Source organism: Strix aluco, chromosome 6 (genome assembly GCF_031877795.1).
Source record: "Strix aluco isolate bStrAlu1 chromosome 6, bStrAlu1.hap1, whole genome shotgun sequence".
Lineage (NCBI taxonomy): Eukaryota > Metazoa > Chordata > Aves > Strigiformes > Strigidae > Strix > Strix aluco.
In genome coordinates this window covers 27215363-27236427 of record NC_133936.1, presented here as the reverse complement: position 1 = coordinate 27236427, position 21065 = coordinate 27215363, and the positions used below count along the sequence as shown (strand labels likewise).

General features: G+C 38.8%; 1 protein-coding gene across 2 annotated transcripts in view; it reads left to right on the top strand.

Moving 5' to 3' along the window:
* Positions 1-11209: 11209 nt before the first annotated feature.
* The window catches only part of CWC22 (CWC22 spliceosome associated protein homolog), a 31501-nt gene continuing 21645 nt past the window's right edge, over positions 11210-21065 (top strand). Inside the window, exons 1-10 of one of the 2 annotated variants that reach the window (XM_074829268.1) lie at positions 11210-11267; positions 11864-11975; positions 14907-14974; positions 15789-15905; positions 16007-16264; positions 16754-16882; positions 19113-19281; positions 19655-19708; positions 20626-20761; positions 20851-21057. In XM_074829268.1, coding sequence (XP_074685369.1) covers positions 11949-11975; positions 14907-14974; positions 15789-15905; positions 16007-16264; positions 16754-16882; positions 19113-19281; positions 19655-19708; positions 20626-20761; positions 20851-21057 — 1165 coding nt within the window. In that variant the 5' untranslated portion in view covers positions 11210-11267; positions 11864-11948. Of the gene's footprint in view, positions 11268-11495; positions 11705-11863; positions 11976-14906; positions 14975-15788; positions 15906-16006; positions 16265-16753; positions 16883-19112; positions 19282-19654; positions 19709-20625; positions 20762-20850; positions 21058-21065 lie in introns of those variants that run through there. The other variant, XM_074829269.1, reaches the window with a different exon arrangement.

The following is a 21065-nucleotide window of genomic DNA, read 5'->3' as shown; positions in this document are numbered from 1 at the left end:
AGCTCCATTAACTGTGCCCCGGACCTTGCAGACCTTCTGATCTGCAGGCCATAATGGTAACTAAACCATCAAATAACAGTAACGTATTCTAGATCTTAAAGTTGCTATATCACAGCCCTTTGAGAAATACAGCCATATGCCATAGGAAAACCAGTGCCCATTTTTAGCACAAGCAACAAGATACAAATCACATCACACAGAGTCAGAGTTAATTAAGTCAGGCACCTACTGTTTGCCTATAGTTTGAAACAGCTATTAATTTGAAGGTCTGCTATAGTGCTGAGGAAAGATAATTAACAAATGTAGCATTTCATGACATGAATGCATTTCTAAAGGGGCTTGTTATGGTGACTTTTTCTGGATAACGCTGCTCTTAGTAAAATTTTAGACAATATACTATAGTAATTTAAAGGGAAAAAAATCTCCGTCTCCAGGTAAAGTGGAAAAAGGCCAAGAGCTCTTACCATTGAAAATGCAGTGTGCAAAACCACACTACAACTTGTAAAACTATCAAAGGAGCATCAACATTTTCGTATTTGTTTTCATTATTTTGAACACATCATTTTGCCAATTTCTGTGAAATTGTTTTTAAAATATATATATTTTTAAACATGACAGAAACTCTGTATTTTGTTTAAAATCATACTGAATGACATACATGCTGTCACTGTCACTCCAAAGTCATTGTTTTGCTCTATTTAGAGCATCTCTGCTTATTGAGTGAAAAATCTTCTCTTCTAGATTGAAGTGCTAACTCTTCCATTACACACCACCAGAAGAAGCTTCTATCTTGGAGAAAAAAGACAGTCTAGGACTGAGGAACAACTGCTATGATACATACTACAATTAAAAAGATTAAAATGAGAGACAGGAGACAGTATTAAGGCTCTGCGAGGATTTGGACCAGCTACAATCACAAGTCAGGGAAAATCCTTCACCCTGAACCCAAATGTTGATCTCACATAGTGAAAAGCTGCACTTTTAACTAAAATGTATCACTTCCAAGAAAAGACTATTGGCATCACATTTTGCACAAAACCTAATACTGCAACACTAGTTGGCTGTTATAGAGGAATAAATATTTTAATACAAATATGCTTAAGTTTAGAATTTAATTGTTATTTTTCTTGTTAACTATACTCTCCTGCCTTTATTTTTTCAATCATGTTACTGTTCTGTATATAATAAAGTTCTTTGTGAAATACTTCAGGGGGTCTTCACAGCATTGTTACTGTGTTTAAACTCTGAAGAAAATGTTTTCAACCAACCTTCTAAGTTTTTAAATCTCTGTTGAGATTAGCTCACATAGCTGGATATGCTGCAAGATCCAGGAGCTCCGAAGGGTGCTCAGTGTCCTGCCCATATCTGGATGTTCTGTTATGACATCAGGACCATAAGATATATCAAGAAACTGAAGAAATTCAGAAGAAGTAATTAATACACAGGTTTTTAACATTTCAGGTCCACTAAACAAGGCAAACTATATATAGTCTTTCTAGTACTTTATGATATATCATCTACCCTGATGTATTTATGCTTTAATGTCACATGAGATTCATTGCAAGCAGTCACTAGCTCCAGTCAGACAGTACCTTTCCCTCTGCATTGCTGAATAGGTGAAAGATAAACACAACATCAAAATGCCAGTTCAGTAGCTGAGAAATAGCTATGCTAACTTGTCCTTTAGTTAAAGGCTTCAGTGGCTGCTTCTGCTCGATTAAATAATCACAAAAATACAGCAGAAAAGGGACAGAAGGAATAGGGGACTATTTTTTTTAACTGTTGTGAAAGATAAACTGGGGGAAGAACACATATTCTCCATTTCTAGCTTGAAAAAGCAAAGTTGAAGAAGGGTCTAGCCCCATTTTTAGAAGCATGTAACAATTAATTAATTGGTCCTTAATACAGGACAAAATGCAGGTGGAATTTCCAGTATGGATGGAATATTCTTGTTTCTGGTATCTTTACAGTCATGTTCCCTTTCTATTTAAAGAGTAAAATTTGAGTAAAATTATATATCTAGATTTCAGTGAGAGAAGATTACATCACATAAGCTTTGCATGCTCAGCAAAGAATGTGGCCACAACCCCCCAGACCACTAACCAGTGCATTATGCTATACAATCACCACTTTAATGCAGGTAGTTAAAACCAAAAGTGCGTTCATCATACCCTGTCCTACAGTTTCTGGGCACAAACCCTCCTTCTGGCACTGAACGTCATGTCCCCACGAGGGGCTTTACTGTCCCAGCTGTGCAGAACAGCAGAGATATTTTTTTCTTTAAAGGCTAGGAGATATAAAAATACTTCATAAAGGCTGAAAAAAAATCAGCACAAAGGAACAAAATCATAATTGAACGGGTCTTAGTTGCTAAAAAAGGATTTTAGTTGCAAAATAAGCTAAAGCTGCCAAATGATGATACAGCTCAATTCATGGTATAGCCTCAAAATTTTAGACAGGCTTATTCTAATTCAGGAGGCTCACTGTAGAATAACACCCTGGTTTGATGAACTCTTACCACTGTGGAATAGAACCAGCATTATTCTGCAGTGTGTAAGGGTGAAGTGAAACTAAGGACAGGAAAACACCAGTTCACACAGATCAGTGACCTGTACCTACAGCACTACCTCTGGCTTCAGTCTACACCACTGAATAGGAATGGCTTCAAACAAACAAACAAAAAACCAACAACAATAATGAGCAAAACCTGAGAGTAAAACAAAACCTCTTTTATGCCAATCTGCATTTCCTGTGCACTTCTTTTCTGAATAATATGCTTTGTGTATTACTTTAAGGGTAGAAGGTGCCTGAAGGGACAGGAATTGTTTCCAGTCCCAGAAGCTGGTTGGAGAACAGCATTGCCACACAATTAAAATAAAGAAAACCTTAGCATACCGATTAGGAACCTGCTTTAAACAGGAGCTGAACAGATTTTTGACTATGAGAAGCAACTGAGAGACTGTCATTAAAAATAATAGAAAACATATGTGATGTGTTTTCACACAATGGAAATTGTGTGGAAGTTCCACATATGATCATCCCTACCCACTGAGCTCATGGGGATAGCTTTGCTTTGATGAGGTTTCAAAGCAAGCTAGGACTCTGCTGGTGCTTTCTTGGAAAAAATAAAATTTGTGATGGAGTGTCACGAATGTCACCCATTTAAGGTACTAAAAAGAGATACTTCTCAGTTACTATTGTAAATCCCTGATCTTCTAGCATTTATGAAAATGTAACGGTGACGGGACTTCACAACATAGATATTAGATCCCTCTGAAACAGTGGTATATTCATGGTGTAAGAGGTTTCTTTCTCTCTCTCCCACATGTTGGTTCTTAACACCCTGTAGCAGAGATTACTGCTGCCACAAAAGAGGTAGCAGACGGCATTACGTGGCCATGTCCCACTCCATTACCGAACAAGTTCAGCTTTGTTGTCTCAGACCTCCTTTGCTGGCTAGGCTCAGCTCACTTATCTGACCTTGTACTGAAGCTGCAGAGGATGTGATTTCTTGTCTCAGCTGAGGTGTGGAGTAATATTCTATGGCTGGTGCATTGTAACAGCTATCTGGAAATACAGTTTGAGCCTTGCACAAAATTTTAATTCTACAGCATGCTAAAGGTCACACTGATTAATTTTAATGGGAATTAGTTGTGTATAAATGCCTTACTCTTAATAAAGCAGGCAGGGAAACCAGTCTCCATCATTCTGTGATTAATGAATAAAAGAATATGAATTGCAAAGAATCTGCTACCAGAATAAGGTATTGGAGCAGCTATGGTTGCCTTTCCAGTAGCATTAGATACTTTCAGTGAGTTTCTAGATACAAACCTTTATTGCTCATTTGTAGAAGACTGGGAGTTGATAGAGCTACAGCTGCTTATGCCAGAAAAGGCACCAGTCCAGGCAGCATATGGATGATTTTTAACTTGTATCATTTCAAGCACAATGACAAAAACTGCCTTGGGAAAACAACATGACTAAAACTATGTTTTCTGTGACTTACTAATGGAGTATTCATGCACAACATTAAGCTGATGAATATGAATTTGTTGGACACATTATCCTTTCTCCCTTTGTGCAGGTTTCAAAGATTATAATTATGTTTGGTTTAATTGCTATTAGTCTCAGTTGAATTGTCACTGCTTTCAGCATTTTCAGTGCATAGAAATTTATATTTTAAATTTGCCTTATCTGAAGGCACAACTTCTCATGTTGGTTTAATTTTATATGAATTGGGTGTTACTGTATTTTAAGGTCTGATCGATCATTGTGCTCACTTAAGGAGAAGCATTCTGTGTTGATTATTGCTGTCCTAAATATACATAAATCCACTTGACATGAGTTAATTCAGATACCAGAAGCAATGTGATCCTGCTAACCCATCCATAGCACTGTGCTAACCTAATGAAACAAGGTGTATCAGACAACACAGATTTCTACCTAGTGTGGCTATATGGTTTCTGGTACCAGAACTAGCTCATTTAGAGTTAATTTAGCTCATTTACCTCCACTTCACTCGTGCTATGGAGTAGACATGCCCTGAGATAACTCATACATACATATAAACCCATATGAAAGTAATCTCCAAAGAGCTCTAGTTATTCTCATGCAGTTTCTTCCAGTATGTGATTAATAATGTTTATGAGTCACTCGTGCTTCTATGCATTTTACTGTAACTGGGAGGGTCAAGTTTCAGTTCAGGGTTGAACAGAGTCCCGCCACACTCTGACTGGTTCCACTGGGTGAAGGTCCTGTTACCTGCTCTTTGCACATGGGGGCAGCTCTGTGAGGTCACTGGGGTTACTTGTGCGTACATGTAGGACTGATGATTGAGTATATACTTCTTCGGGGCTTTTTTTGTTTTGCTTGTTTGTTTCTTGTGTGTTTTTGTCTTTGGATTTTTTTTTCCAGACTCCATAATGATGCTCCATTCCAATTGCAAGAATTTACTTCAGTGATATAGAGATAAGAGATCCTAGCCATCTCTTACACTTACAGACTAGCTGCGTGGCTCCTGCAGGGTGATTAGAATTGCTACAGTTAGATGCTTCATCCACCACAATCAGAGAGACCTGAGTGCTTCCCAGGCAATTAAGGCCCACATGTTGAGCAAGAAGCTGTGCAAGACACACCAAGCAGGAGGATGCATCTGAATTCCTCCTACTCTCTAGAAGTAGGAAACCACAGTCATGGTTCTACTTCAGCCTCTGTACATTTGGGATCTGGAGTGTAGTAGATTAAAAAAGGCTGGTCTGGGGTATTCAACCTGCACTGCTGTCTTCTGCTTAAAGCATTCACTCAGGAAGTGCAGGCTTTGGACCTATGTGTTCTTTTCACCCTCACAGAATTAAAACTTACATTTCTTAAAGTGCATTGCCAAACCACAAGACTAGACCCGCTATAAAACTGAAAGTATTCTCCATTCACCCTGATGAGGAATAAAATGTAAGGGTGATATACTGCAGAAAAGGCACTGCAAGATGAGCACACCAGAGAAATGAGCAGAAGGGACCTTCACTCTGTAATCCAATAGTAAAAGAATTAACTTAGGAAAGGAGAAAGGGAAAATCTCACTTCACTACTTCTATTCAGCACTAAACTGCCCTCTCCGTTTCTTGTTCAATGAATCCCACCTTCCCAGCCCCTCCTCTGCTTTCCACATTTAAGCAGAGAACTGGAGTGTAATTTATGTCACCCCATGTTATTCAGCTGCTTTCAAAACATAAACTTGTTTCTCAGAGGCAATCAGTTGTCTCCAGGTGAAGGCACCTCGAAGCAGACTGTTTATTTTCCGTCCCTGTCCCCAGGCTCCCTCTGAGGGGAATGCTCAGCTGTCCGTGTTTGCTCTCTCCCAGGGCGTTTGAAGGGACAGCCTGAGTGATGGTACATGCGCCATCAGCCACAGGACGTCCTTCTCATGAGATGCTGCTGCCACACTGATGCCATATGCCTTTTTATTTCATGACACCTGTTTACACAGTGTGAGTCAGGAAAAAGATTACTTTCACAGCAGAATGGGAAACCACAGAGCATCCACAGGCAGGCGACGTATTTGCAGTGGGTTCACGGAATATCTAGTGAAAGCATTTAGCAATTCATATTGTCAGAATTTGTATAACCATCCAGATACATGCTGGTTTCAGTCTCCTGCAAGCACCACAGTTGCAAATAATTTTAAAAAGCCAAAGAAATCAAATTCTGTAGCTAAAACTTAGTTATATGCAGAAAAAAAGATGTACTTTTCCCGATTATTATTATTTAACATATCCTACCCCCATGTTTGTTTTGATTAGAGATTTTTTGCTTTATTGTTTATTCTTAGTATGGTAAAGTAAATGAGAGAGTTGAATTTTATGACCTTTTAAGTAAAAATTGTTGTCATCTCAGTGCAGAATATTTATATCCGGTATGATGCACAATTTTACAATAGCACTGCAGGCCTTTGGAAAAGTTTGAGAACAGGTTTGTACTCATTTTGCTAATGCTTCAAGTGCTGGAGAGTAAAGAGTAGTACCTTAGTTTAAACCAAAGAGGTTTTAAGTTAAAGTGCTGCATAGCATACTCAGTGATCTCAGCCATGGGCTGATGCACTCTTCTATGGGATCATAGTCTTGGACAGATCAGGGCAGACAGCTTAAATCTTGGTGGCTAAGTCTTCAACTGCTGCACCACATTAGCCAGACTTAATCTATCAAATCATGAATGTCCCCTCCTCACTGTGTTGTGATTTTTTTTTTTTTTTTAACATGGAGGATTCAAGCCTGTAATATTTGTTGCAATGAAAGTAGTTTTACAGGTGTTACATGATGTGACAAAACAGAAGTACTATAATGTTCATCAGAGAATAAATAAGTTGATTTAAGAACCTATAAAAAGAAAGAAGGAAGCTTGTAACACTTTCCAACCTTGAGAAAGCTTTACTAAATTCAGTTGATATTTTTAAAAATTAACATTACCAGAAAATATTAAAAATACCCCTAAAAATATTAATTGCATTGCATTCATATGGTTTTATCCACAAAAGAAAAAAAAAACCTACAAAAACTGTGATCAACTATAAGCCAAATGCACCCAAAGAAGCTGTGTTTTCTGTGTTGTTCTACAAAAGGGTTATTGAAATAGTGAGGAAGATTAGGAATTAGCCCAATGTATCACAGCAAGTCGTTGGCAAAACTGGAAAAACAGCTCAGGAGTCCTGAACAGAAATTATATGGTCAAGGAGAAAACAAGGTATTCCATTCCCACAGCCAGGAACGTGGTATCATTAAGAAACAAAGGAATATGTAACTTAAGAACGTTTAGGAAAGAAGTGGGGGGAAAGGCTAGTCATTTCCCTGAGCAGGGTATGAGAAACAAGCCTTTATAAAGCAGGAATGTGGCTTCCTGTTTGAACAAAACCAGAGAAGTAAGCAGAATTCTGTCTTGTGTCCTTCTGCCTGCGTGATGCAGTTAAGCGAAATACTAGCTACTAAAACTACAAGTCATCTGACCTAAAGAGAAAGGAGTGCTGAGAGTCCTCAGTTGTTTCAGCACTAAAAGAATGGGATTCCCCTCTTTTTATACTAAAAGGAGATGGATCCACGTTTTGAATATGGCTCTCATTACTACTAGGGACCCTACTGAAACAGGGATGTGCATGTTCAACAGAAAAGCAAGAGACAGCATCGTTTTAGGAATGCTAAGAACAGATGGCAGCAGAATCAAAACAAATATTGGGGTTTCATAATAACATGTAGAAACCATCATTTGATTATGTACTTCACTTCTTCTCTCCTTTACATATTTTGTATGCTTAACAAACCAACTAGGTGTGTTCATGGAAACCGGTATTTCTTCACAAAGCACCAGTGACAATAGACTCTTAATGGCATCCGTGTATCTTTGCAGAATGAAATGCTGGATCTGAATTTTAACTAAATGGTATGACTGCATGAAAGTTATCATGATTAAAACGTTTTCCTATATTTGCATCAAAAAATCCGAGCCTTATATTTACTAATGTATACTCAATGTGAGCAAAAATGATGGGGAGGAATGCTTCTTTTAAATGATAGCATTTCAGAACAGCTGGTTATGTGATATAATGTCCTAATGTCACTGGTAATCATCTGCATGACAGAACCTGGTGGTAGAATCAAGCTCTATTTAAAGTGAAGCATAATTATGGTAACATTTTCAAGCTATATAACTAAGCCTATCTTTTACCCTTAGCAAATATGCAAGTCAAACACAAAAAAAATTCCATAAGCAATTAAGCAATAAGGCCCCAGTCAAAGCCATGCTAAACCCATGCCATTTACAAGATCACAGCTGTTAGGCCCCAGCTCTGCAAATTCTCTAGCCCCACACTTCACTTCAAGCAAGAATTTGATACGGAGGTTATTGTAGTCCTGACCTTGCAAAGCAATCCACAGGGTGCAATGAGGAAGTGGTTTGCATCACTGGGACTTAAAAACATTTTGTTTCAGTACAAATAGCCTTGTCCCAAGAGAATTCTCGCAAAATAAATACTGTATTTCCGTATTGATAAGAATGAATAAAATGGGAAGTGTTAGACATGTAAGCACAACTAAATTTTTAATAGTCTTATCTAGTGCTCTATACACATGTATTTAAGCAACAACAAATCTTCCAGAGCATGTACAAATTAAAGTTTCCTTGTTATTGAGGAACAAAAATCCCCATCCTTTCAGTAACTACCTTTTTAAATCAACACCTTAATCCTCCAGAAGCCTTATATCATTCCACAATGAGAACTGACTGACATGGATATACATCAAGCACGAACAGAATAAGTCTGCTGAATAATAAAGGAAGCAAATCAGTGTCCTGAAAGGTCAGTTAAAAAATAGTAGCTATTCCAGCAATTGCATATAAGTGTGAGCTGCTATGAACATGAAAAAAAGTCTGGATTCCTGACAGTAAATAATTCTTAGAAAGTAGCAAGAAGATACCGAGAACTGTGCTTTTCAAAAAAGTGTGGACCTTAAAATTTGTAGCCTAAGCAATAAATATTGCAGAATAAGTCAATAGAAGATTTCCAATAACTCTGTATTGAAGGGATTTTCCTCAAAAATAACCACTGAATCAGACTTCTACTTTACATGTTTTCTTACAGAACTTTGTGTCATAAATTTCAATTATTTTTTTTTAAATGAAACATCTTAATTTTGCTTTCTTTACTTCAGCATTTTGATTTCACTGTTTATTCCATACTTTGTGGTGTATTGAAATAGCTGGTTTTCTGCACTGTTTCAATAAAATTTTCCTATTGTTTCAGGAAATAACACATCTCTACTTTTTCCCCCATGCATGCTGTTTCCCCATACTGTTGTCTGGCATGTGAGACTGGTCAGCATCACAACACAAAAAGGCGATTAAGCCCTTATGACCCTTTTAGTCACCCTGCACCTGAAGTGAGAGGTTCAGCTATCTGGTCCCTTCTTGCTTTACAAAACACTTAGGGAGGACTTGAGTTTTGCAGATTTTAGGATCACAGTCACTAAAACTTATTCAGATTGGCTCACCAACCTGGATGACCAAGGCAGTGCATCAGGGCTGCAAAACATGTGGCAGAGAAAGGCAACACGACCCTAGCACAGCCAGGAGTCCCCCAGCTTCTGGGCTCCAGATCTGGCCACCTGGGCTGCCCTGGGGGCTTGAGACAGGGCAAGGACTGTACAGTAGTGAAGAAGACACCTCCTTCTTGACAGCTACCTAGTTGTGAGAAAGATGTTTTCCCACTGCCATGACTGAAGTGCATGATCAGGGGTGCAGTTCTTACAGGAGAGGAAGGGGGAACAGGGATAAAGCAGGGAAAATTACATGCTTTCATTCCCTGGTCCTTGCAGGGATGCTGTAGCAAATACCTGCCACTCCCAGGAAACAATCTTGTGGATTGGTCTATGAATACCATAGCTGATCAAATTTCAGCCGTGGGAGGAATGCAGGGAACACATTAGCAGATAACACTGTATTTTTGTCTGTGAGTCAGCATAAGGCCAGCATCCACTACTGCTCATCAGAATTACGCTGCTGTTGATGCATTTCTCCCTTCTGTTTGAAAGGGGAAATTGTGAGCAGTATTTTTCCAGCACTGCTCCCACCTTGTTGCCACTTTCTTCCCCTCAACAAATACCATGTCCCACTACATATGCACATGCAGGGACTGGCAGGCAGGTGCTGGCGGGCACAGTGCAGCAGCGCTGCTGCACGGCTCGGCTACAGATACCCCTGCAGGAACCATCTGGCTCTTGGCTGAATTAATGCCTTTCTGACCCTGATCTGCTGTGTCCTCTAAGAGTGTATTTTCATTATCGCACAAGAGCTGAAAATGAACCATAAGCATTTTAAGACCTTACATAGCATTTTCCTTTTTTTTTGCCCCCCCCCCCCCCCTTGTATGCATTTAATTACTTTCCACAATCCAAACAAATTTGTGCCTGTAATAAGCCACAGGTCCTCTGTTAGTGTGAATCAGTGGTGCTCAATTACTTCATACTTTCAGAGGCCAAAAAAACCTCCGCTAATAAACAGGTATCCTATCAGCATTGTAACACTCAACTTGGTATAATGTATTATGTAGGTCCTGGATATATTTCAAGTAATATTTAACCAACAGCCCGTGTGTAAGTGCCAGCAGCATGTGCTACAGGTGTTATTCAAGGGGCAGGTGTACAGAATTCACTCAGTAAAATCACTGAGAGAGATGCTGGAAGACTCTGGACAGCTTCTCATCCTTAAGGGAAGTGCATTGATTGCTTGTTTGCTATTACCTGTATTTCTGCCATGAACCTGGCACATTTGGTACTAATGGGGTTGTTTTTTCTGAGATGCCGTCACCTGAGAAGTCAGCACTACAGACGTGCACACTACACCTGCTGTAGAGCTACTCAGGAGTCACGCTATCGACCTGTTTTGTTGGGGTTTTTTTTTCCCCTGCAACAACCGCTACAAACACTTTTATTCCAGAGAACAGACCGAAGGCCAATAATACAGACGACGCCGGCGCAGGCGGACCCCCGCACCCGCCCCGCCGCTCCTAGGCAACGCCACGGCTCTCCCGGCAAGATGGCGGCCAGCACGGCGCTGCCGGACTACGCTTCCCGCCGCGCCACGGTGCCCGGAAGCTCGCTCTCTGCCGGCACCGCCCCCAGAACCGCGGCCCGCTGTCCGCGTGCGCGCGCCGAACGCCGCTGCTGGCTCACGGTGCGCCGCCTTCCGCCGGAAGTGACGCCGTTGCTGGCCGTGCGCGGCGGCGGGCGGTAGGTGCGGGGCCGGGTGGGCCGCGGGCGGTTGGTGGGTGACAGCGCTGCCGCGGGCAGGGCGGCGGGTCACCCTTCCCCACTTCTCCCCTTCCACCCGGGAGTGGGGGGAGCCCCCGAGCGCCACTCGCCCGCCCGCCCCCGGGTCCGCCCATGGGTTGGGTGGTCGCGAGGCACCCTCCCAGGCCGCAGCTCAGCAGCGGGCGGGGGGACGCGGGCCGGGCGGTAACGCAGCCCCGCGGAGGGCTCGGTGGCCGGCCGGGGTCGGGGCTGGGCCTCTGGGCAGGGCCTCGGCGGCAGGGCCTCGGCGGCAGGGCCTCGCCATCCCCTGTCGCGGCCTGGCCGCCGGGTCTCGCGGGTGGCTGTGCCAAGTGGCCGCGGCGGTGGTGCTGGTGAACTCCCGGCTGCTGTTTTACAGCCTTTATCTCCTACGACAGGTGCTGTGTAACCTTAGGAGATCTGACTAGTTTGGGGCGGGGGAGTGTCTGTTTTGTTGTGAGGAGTTATGCAAGCATAGCTTTAAAGAACGAAATAAAAGCGCAGGTTCCTGCACCGTGTGCAGCAGAAAGTTTTTGATTGTCTTCTCTGTGTTATAGATGAAATGTTTTTCATATGCTGAACTCCACCTTGGATTGTTTCATTGCTGCATATTGAGAACTTCATAAAAAGTAGGAAGTCAAGATGAAGAGCAGGGTGACACAAGTAAATGTAAGTGTTCTTAAACCTAAATCGTAGGATTTGATTGATTATTCCCTTACTACTGGCAATTAAGTTTGTAGTTGATGTTACATTAAATAAAACTTCCTGAATTTAAAGCAAACAATATCCACAATTGGCAGCGGCTGTTTACAGGAGAAACATCACTGTGAAGTGGATTGCGACAGTTTCTAGCACTTGTCCTAGCAATGAAAGTTCTGAAACTTATTGTCATAAAACGATAAAGTAATTGGTGAAAAGTGGCTGAATGATGACTTAACAGAGAACCATGTATAGGAACGAAGAAAAGAGGCATTGAAAAATTAACAGTGATGTTAAAATGAAAAGATCAAAACACAGGAAGTAGCAGTTAATGTGGCAACTATTTCTTACCGTGAAAGTTAAAGCTTTCGTGTTTAAAATCTGTGTGGTATGTCTATGAATGGATGGGAGTGATTTTTAGCAATGCAAGAAGAAAAAACTTGCTTTAAAATTACTTTCCTAAAATGATGGTTTAGAAATGCGATGTTTGTAAAGTACACTAAATTTGGGACACGATAGCGGAGCAATGCTATTCAGGTACACTGTCTGAAATCTATGGTGGTTTTCTGCCTATGTCTCTAGAGCTCAACCCCTCATAGGCTTCTCCACTCTGTTGGTTCCAACTCTTCCAACTGAAGTGGTTTCTAATAGGGATGCTTGAGGGATAGTTTGATATCTTCTCGTATCTTCCTAGTCTGGTTATGGTAGTGCTTCCTCATCAGTCAGAATAAGCCAGTTAGCAAAAGCACTGCTAACTTTCAGTTAATAATTTTGATCAAAATGGACAAGGAAGCAGGCTGTAACTTGTGGCAGATAACCTGGTCACAAAGAGCTGAGGGTGACAAGTTCTCCAGCAAACAGCTGTTTCTGCAAGGAGATGTGATAACTGCCAAATACGGAGACACCCATAACCTTCTTTTATTTCTGTGAACACTTGTCTTTTTGGGTCTGCTTGGGCAAAGGCGTATGATGTAGAACTCATGAGAACGGATCATTCTAAAAAGATTAATTTCATCCCATCTGCTAAATATTATTTAAATACAGTAACTGTTCTGTGTTTTTCAAATATTTTTATTACCGCTTTCTTGGAAGCTGAGGTTACAATCTTGCATTATATTATTTTGAGGAAAAAAAAACCCAAGAACTTTTTTTAACCTTGATTTATTTCAGTGATCTGTATGCAATAGTCCCACAAACAAGTATTGAAAGGGGAGTAAAACTTTTGTGAAAATATGTGAATTTCTTGTACTGGCTTTGCCATCAAAGATAATGTTACTCTGGAATTAAGTTGTCAAATGGACATTACTTTTGTAGAGATGCATACTCTGAGGAAATGATGCAGTGCCTTTGTTTTGTACCATTGTCTTGATTCCAGCAAGATAATACTGAGAATAATTTTTAACAGAGTTAGAAACGTACCCTAGGGAAGGTGATATTCTAGGATATGTTACAGTGGCCTCAAAAATATAAATACATATTTACACACACCCCAATTTGAGTGATAGCAAGTCAGCCTCATTGGTCTGTTGATAGGATGATGCTCATAAACTTTGTGTTGCTATTCTTTATTTAGGAAGCCTTATTTAATGTTGGGTTTACTTAGCTCATTGTAAACACCGCACTTGGTAAAGAGACTTTTCTTCTCAATTAAGTTTTTGGAGATCATTGGGTATAACTGTCCATCAGGGTCTGCTTATGAAGGAGGTGTCATTGTATTCTACTAACCAACAGTTTTAACTGATTCTTTTGTGGGGCAAAAACTAGTGTGCTAGTGTGTTAACGGATAGAATGCCACTTCAACAAATGGGGTATTTCTGCAAAAAGTTCAGTCAAGGTGCGTAAGCAAGTCCTTGTGTTGAGTTTCTGCATCAAGGTGAAGTGTTACCTATTTCACAGCGATCACTGGATGATAACATGAGATTGTGGTTCTGAAAAATCATAAATAGTATTTTAAGGGAAGAGAAGACCCTTACAATGAAAATAGAGTTTATAAAAGCTGCCTTTAGCTGTACCAGAGTAGTTTTGAAACATCTTGATGAGGTGAATTTCTTTCTATGTGTGTTGTAGGTGCTGTCATGCTCTGATTTTTGTGTATGATTCTGTACTTTTATAGGTCATGGTTCAGCTTACAGAATTTGCTGCAAACTATTTAAATGTGTTATCACTTAAACAATCCTGCAAACTTATGCTTCAAAAAAATCTAGAATTTACTTCCAGGATCTGTCAAGGGGAACACTGTAACTTAGATGTTTATATAATGTATGAAGCTGGGAATGACTCATGAGAAAATAAATCATGGTTAGTAAAAAGGAGGAAGGTAAGGAAAAATTACTCAATAAAGAGGATTTTTAGGAGAGAGGAAAAGCACTCTTCAAAGAAGAAGTGGTAGACTTCTGTTAATTGTATTGCAAGTGATGCAACAAAAGGTGCATGGAAGAAGGAAGCAGAAAGGGCAGACCAAAGGTCCATGTACTCTAGTCTCCAGCAGTAACTTGACAGCAGTTGCCTTAAAAAGTTTGGGAACGGCACAACCATAGAAGTACTTGCCAACGTACTCTTCCAGTCTCTGCCTATTTGCAGCTTCCTGAGACAGATAATTTTTTTGGTAAACCTGTGAGTTTTTTCTTCAATGTTTGTCCAGTTTCTTGAACACGTGTAAGCCTTTGGCATCTGCAGCATCCTGTAGCAGGGAGTCCAGCTGCTTAACTACTTGTTATTTAGAACCAGCTCTCCTTGTCATAACTGACTGCCATTAGCTTTATTTGATGGCCCTTACTTCTTGTGAAGGAATAGGGAACTGAAGACATGGTATGCTTTGATCTCAAAATATGTGTGCTCACAGTAATTAATATATAATGTTGGGGCTTGATTTTTTTTTTTTTCCTTTCTGTTTTATTAAAGCATGGTTCCAGTTACGAAAGGAAGGAAAACTACAGTTCACGCCAAAAAAGTTTGTCTCCAGAGGACAGGTAGAATGATTGATTTTTATACCCTACAATTCTGTATATATACACCAAACATAGTGAGTTAGATGAGTTAAAAAAAAAAAATCAGGTCCTGTTTCTTTTTATATATTGCCGTAACTAAGCAGTGAAAAATAAGTGTAAGTTTAATAAAATACTTGCATGTCAATATAGCAGTAAATAAGTAGATTTGTTATTAAAATATTTAAAAAATCCTTAGCATTCAGTTAAATTGTGATGGGACTTGAAAATGAAAATTATGTGCCAGCTTTTTGCTTGGACTCGCGTATTGCTGATACCACAGTTGTCTCCTTAGAGCAAGTTTATTGATGCCAGCAGGAGATCAAGAAATATCATTTGAAGTGCAGCCTACCGAGGCATGAGATGAACTGTTACCAGTTTACTTTTAATTTCACATTTTAATTGGAATGAAACCTCTTGTACTAAAGACAGTATCATTTTTTTCTAGTAATGTCTATTCTGCTTCATGCTACACCGGCAAAAGCAGGTGAAACAAATGAATGCATATGTTCTAAGGAATGCATGGTGCTGAATTTACCTTTGATATTTGATCTTATTACCATTCAGCGTTTAAGTTCTAGGAGGAGCTTCCTTTTACAGTGCTGGTTTGATTTTTTTATATTTTTTTTATGACAACAAATTATTATAAAAGGAGCAGCTTCTGTTTGAATGATGTGTATATTGAAACTCAGGTTGCAGAAGTGGGACGATTTTTTATTGTAGCACGTAGATTGCAAGTAGATGTTAATAGCATTGCTTTTCTAATTACTAAGAATGTTGTGTCTTGGGTTGTGAATAGGGATATCGAGCATGACAGGTCTCCATCTCCCAGAAGGAGAAGATACTCTGATGACAGCAGATATGATCAGGAATATTCAAGAAGGGAATACTATGATGAAAGAACTTCAGAAGGAAGGTATCAAGCCCTTTCTTAATCCGTAATAAAATACTCATTTTAAAGAATAAGATGTGAAGACCTTTCATGAACCCTTGGGTGTTTGGTGGTTTGCTTTTTAGAAGGATGGAAAGAGGAAGAGACAGACACCATGAGAAATGGGAGGAGAGAGAGTCTGATCGAAGGAGGCAGAGAAGGTATTCATCACCTGATCGTAGGAGTCCAGAGAGGTCAACAGTGCAGAGCTCACTTGCTCATGATGACACCACTTCAAAAAAGAAGAAAGAAGAAGTGGATCCAATCCTTACTCGCACAGGTGGTGCGTATATTCCACCTGCCAAGCTCAGGATGATGCAAGAGCAAATCACTGATAAAAATAGGTGAGTTGAAAGTAACATACTAGAATTTTTTTCTGAAAAGCAAAACAGTAAAGGATTTCAGTGAGTGTTGGTGAAAATGAGATACCTGTTGAGGGCTGTGATCATTCTTTTGAAGGTATATTTTTATCAGAAGGAAGATAAAAGAATCAGATTATAACTGCACCTGCTTCTGCTGCAAAGTGTAAATGGGAAAGTGGGATGCAGAACATAACCAGGGATATATTTTTTTTTTTTTTAATATCTTAGAAAACTAAACATACTGGGTTATACCATATCTGCAGACGATTACATTTTGGTTTATCATGCTGGTTCAGTGATTTCTGAAGAGTTAAATGTATAATTGTGAATTAGTCTTCACATCTATGCAGTGAATATTTTCTTTCCTATTTTACTGATAACAACTTACATTCACGTTTTCATATGTATAAAAAAATCACTCAGTGCTACCTCAGATTTATGCATCATTAATTTGTGGTATCTTTGTAATAGCTTGGCATATCAGAGGATGAGTTGGGAAGCCTTGAAGAAGTCAATCAATGGTCTTGTCAATAAAGTGAACGTTTCTAATATAGAAAATATCATTCATGAGCTTCTTCAGGAAAATATTGTTCGGGGAAGGTGAGTTAATATTTTAAAACAATTCTTTTGCTTTTCTGCTAGTATGTATACTGTTCATGTGTACATCACTGTGCTATGTGTAGTGTATGGATGCTAGTCAGGTTTTAAAATTAACCTTAGGCTGCTCTGTGCTATGTGGAGTAGTCCCCTACTTGGGGAAGGGACTGGGCAGAAAGGGATTGTATGCTTGCAGGAATAAGTGCAACAGATGGTATATGTTTCCTTTTCTTACAGGTTTTACCTACACATTTTACTTGAATGACTTGCAATTTATAGGTGTCTCTATTTCCTTTTGTATTCCTGGATTTTTTTCTGTGGGACATATAATATCTGTAGCCAGTATTTAGTAAAACAAGTTTTACTACAGTTATCTGGTTGAATTGTTTATTGTTGTAATGTAGAGAAAAGATTATTATGCTATTTGAGCTCAGTACTAAGTCATAGTGACTGCAAGTACTGTGTGATGACTTTCCTTGCTTTAATTTTGATGTCAATAGAGGTTAGATATGCTAGTATAAAGGAGTATAGGTTTCTTAAATTGGCTACCTTTTAAAACAAACAAAACCAAACCACCACCACCACCAAAAAAATCTGAACAAAATATCCAGAAATAATTCTGTTACATTTCATACAGATAGCAATGCTTTTTTCTGTCACAACTTAATCACTATTATTTGAGGAGGTTATAGCTAAGGAATGCGTTACCTATTTGCATGTCATACCTGATGGGAAGATCAGAATCCTGCAAATAGTATAAAAATAACAGAAGAGAATTAAGTAAAATGTAGAGAGGGAGCAAGTAGTTCCTGAATGTGATTCCTGTTAAAAGTAGTAATGAAGTCTCAAGCAGTCTGTTGTAGAACTGCTTTTTTCTTCCCTGCATTTCATGTCCCCAAAACTTAATTTTCATACAAACGGTAATATTTTAGTTTAAAAATGAGCTTATTGAATGTTTTTAGAATACACTTGTCTGGAAGTTCTTATGTGTGGCTTATAAGCTTATAAATTTCCCTTCTTAGAGTTAATTTTGACTTCCAGATTTGCACAAAGGTGCATATACAAGTAATGACATGAAGTTTTACTTAGCTGTAAAGTCTTTTTCTGAATTTTGTAAGTGGAGGGTAAATACGAGCTGAACCAGACCAGTTTCAGTTTGTAAGTGAGAAGTAACTAATAGTTTCAAAATTAGGTACTCTGTTTCTGTGCACTAGTGTGAAATGAATTCTATTCCATTTGTCAACTCCAAAGCAAGAAAGAATAAGGTCCTTATACAGTTTGTATTTAGTACCATTAGGAGGGTTTTTTGGAAGACTTCAGTAGATCACAGAGATACCAGTATGCACTTTGAAGATTCACATTTGAAGGGCTTTTTTTTTCCCCTCACCCATTTGTAATGGAGTAATACAGCAAAAGTCAAATTCTATGTGCTAAATCATTAGAAGAAGCAAAACGGAGAGAGGGAGAAAAAAAGTCTCAGATTCTTTTCAGACTTTAGTCTTGATATAAATGTGTGAGAGACCGTTAGTATAATAGAACTATTATGAGCCCTGTGTTTACGTTCATTTAGGCTCTAAACAGTAGTTTTTCATAATCAGTTGTCAGTTCCAAAATATATAATTATTATGTTGAAAATATATGGTTCCATTTGAGAACAGCATTGCTTTGTCCATTCTGATTTTACTGAACATTCAGTTTTATTACTCCCAGGTAGATCTTTATTGTTAGGGACCTCTTTAGGGAAATATATTGTTTATTTCTTACAAGTTTGTTTTGCTTGTTGAAGTTGTTGTTATACTGGAACACAATTCAGTGTTTTTGATAAATAGTTGCAAAGCAGATGTTTCTTCTGTCACAAACAGGATTTTGTTTTTTCAACTGGGGAAAAGAAAAAATTTCAAAGCCAAGAATAGCCTGTGTTGGGGTTAAAGAAGGGATAATTGCAGGGTACAGGATGAAGACTTTTTACATGTTTAGCACTTTCAGATGTAGTTATAATAGGAACAGTATTTAATGAAAGGTAGGCATCAGTTTAAGAAGTTCTTGCCTCAGACACATTTGGGCAGTACTTTTGCAAAACTATTTGTGGCATGATAAACAGTGGTTTGAAAATGACCATCTGGTATCTTCTAGCTATTCCAACTGTACAATCCTATTTTATGTGATACGTACTGAATAAAGACGTTAAATGCTTTATTACCAGAAAAATCTTAAAACTTATGTATTTTTACAGGGGATTGCTGTCTAGATCCATTTTGCAAGCTCAGAGTGCCTCTCCAATTTTCACACATGTTTATGCAGCTCTTGTGGCAATTATCAATTCAAAGTTTCCAAATATTGGTGAATTGATTCTCAAGAGGTTGATACTTAATTTTCGCAAAGGATATCGCAGAAATGATAAGGTATGCAAAATGTGAAGAAGCAACATGCTGAAACTTGTAATTCTGCTCTGTTAACCTTGTATCAAGTGTGTTAAAATCACATACTTCAAAGAAACACAGCCAAGACCTGTGGGAAGGGACCTATCATTAGCACATAGTATAGTAGTATTAGAGTATCATGAAAGCTTGACAACCTATTCTGGGTTGGCACTGTGACAGGGGTTTTTTTGGGGTTTTTTAATGTATACAGTCCTAGTTGTGAACAACTATCAGTATCCCAAAAGTTTCATGACTTAATTTGATTGAGATGCAAAAATCTGTAGTGTGTCTGAGTTACAATTTTTTTTCTTCCATATATGATGTGTTAAAATTTCCTGGTTTATTTCTTTTGCAGCAACTCTGTCTAACATCTTCAAAATTTGTTGCACATTTGATGAATCAGAATGTGGTATGTTACTTCATGTTTCTACTCAATCGAAATTCTATATGGCTATTTCTTTAGTTTCAAGACAGCAATAGCCTAAGTGAAGATGCTCTCCCTGTTCTAAAGGTTACTGAAAATCTAAGTTCAGGTTTCCTTTTAATGCCTGCTTTAAGTTGTTAGGCCCTTTTTTAGAAAAGATGATGGTAACTGCCTGTGCAGTAATCACTTACCATTGCACGTGAGCTTCCCCAGACTTTGTAAATATGACTGGACTAGTATTCAGATAAATCTTGAGGCGAGGCAAGTGTCATCTGAGGCTCTGTCCCACAGATCTTAAACAGATGCAACACTCATCTGTCTTAAACATTTACGTAGGCAGAACTAGAGTCAGTTGCATCTAAATCAAATTTGTATCCAGCTCTATGTCAATTTTTTGTGTTAGAAATCAGGATACTCCAATTAAAGTCATGGTAAGAAGCAACATTTCAGGAATGCATTGGGAATGTACAGCATTTTGGTAAAGAGGAAACTAAACTGAGGTATGCCATTTGCTTATATCCCTGATCCTGGAAGACCTGATTTAGTTATAGACACAACGCACTTACAACTAGTTTCTGTAATGTGAGTGCTGTTTTATTTGCTTTTTGGAAATGCATTCTATTTTTTTCTTAATGGCAAAATGCTTTTCATTGCTTTCTTGTTCATTTCAATAGCATAGTCACATTCACTACAAAGTTGCTGTAAATACAAGTGGTACAATTGTATTTGAAATTTTGACTTCCTCTTAATTAGCTTTGTCCCACTGCTGTTACCTTGTGTGTGTGATTGAACAAGTGTGTTGTGACATCCTCAAAGGCTGGACTGCTCCTCCATCAAGTAAATCACTGTAATAAGAGTGTAGCATTGTACATTCTAATTCTTTACTGATATTCTTTCCATAGGCTCATGAGGTTTTATGTTTGGAAATGCTCACTTTGCTTCTTGAAAGGCCTACTGATGACAGTATTGAAGTAGCAATTGGATTTATTAAAGAGAGTGGCCTCAAATTAACAGAAGTTTCTCCTAGAGGTATTAATGGTAAGTATAATTAGCCATAACATTTGTCTTTTTGGTGTGTGTATTAATAAATCCTTTTTATATTTAAATTACTGTCTTTTTTTCCAAAGCAATCTTTGACCGTCTTCGACATATTCTGCATGAATCTAAAATAGATATGCGTGTTCAGTATATGATAGAAGTCATGTTTGCTGTAAGGAAGGATGGCTTCAAGGATCATCCAATCATTCCAGAAGGATTAGACCTTGTGGAAGAGGAGGATCAGTTTACTCATATGTTGCCATTAGAAGATGACTACAACCCAGAGGATGTTCTTAGTAAGTTA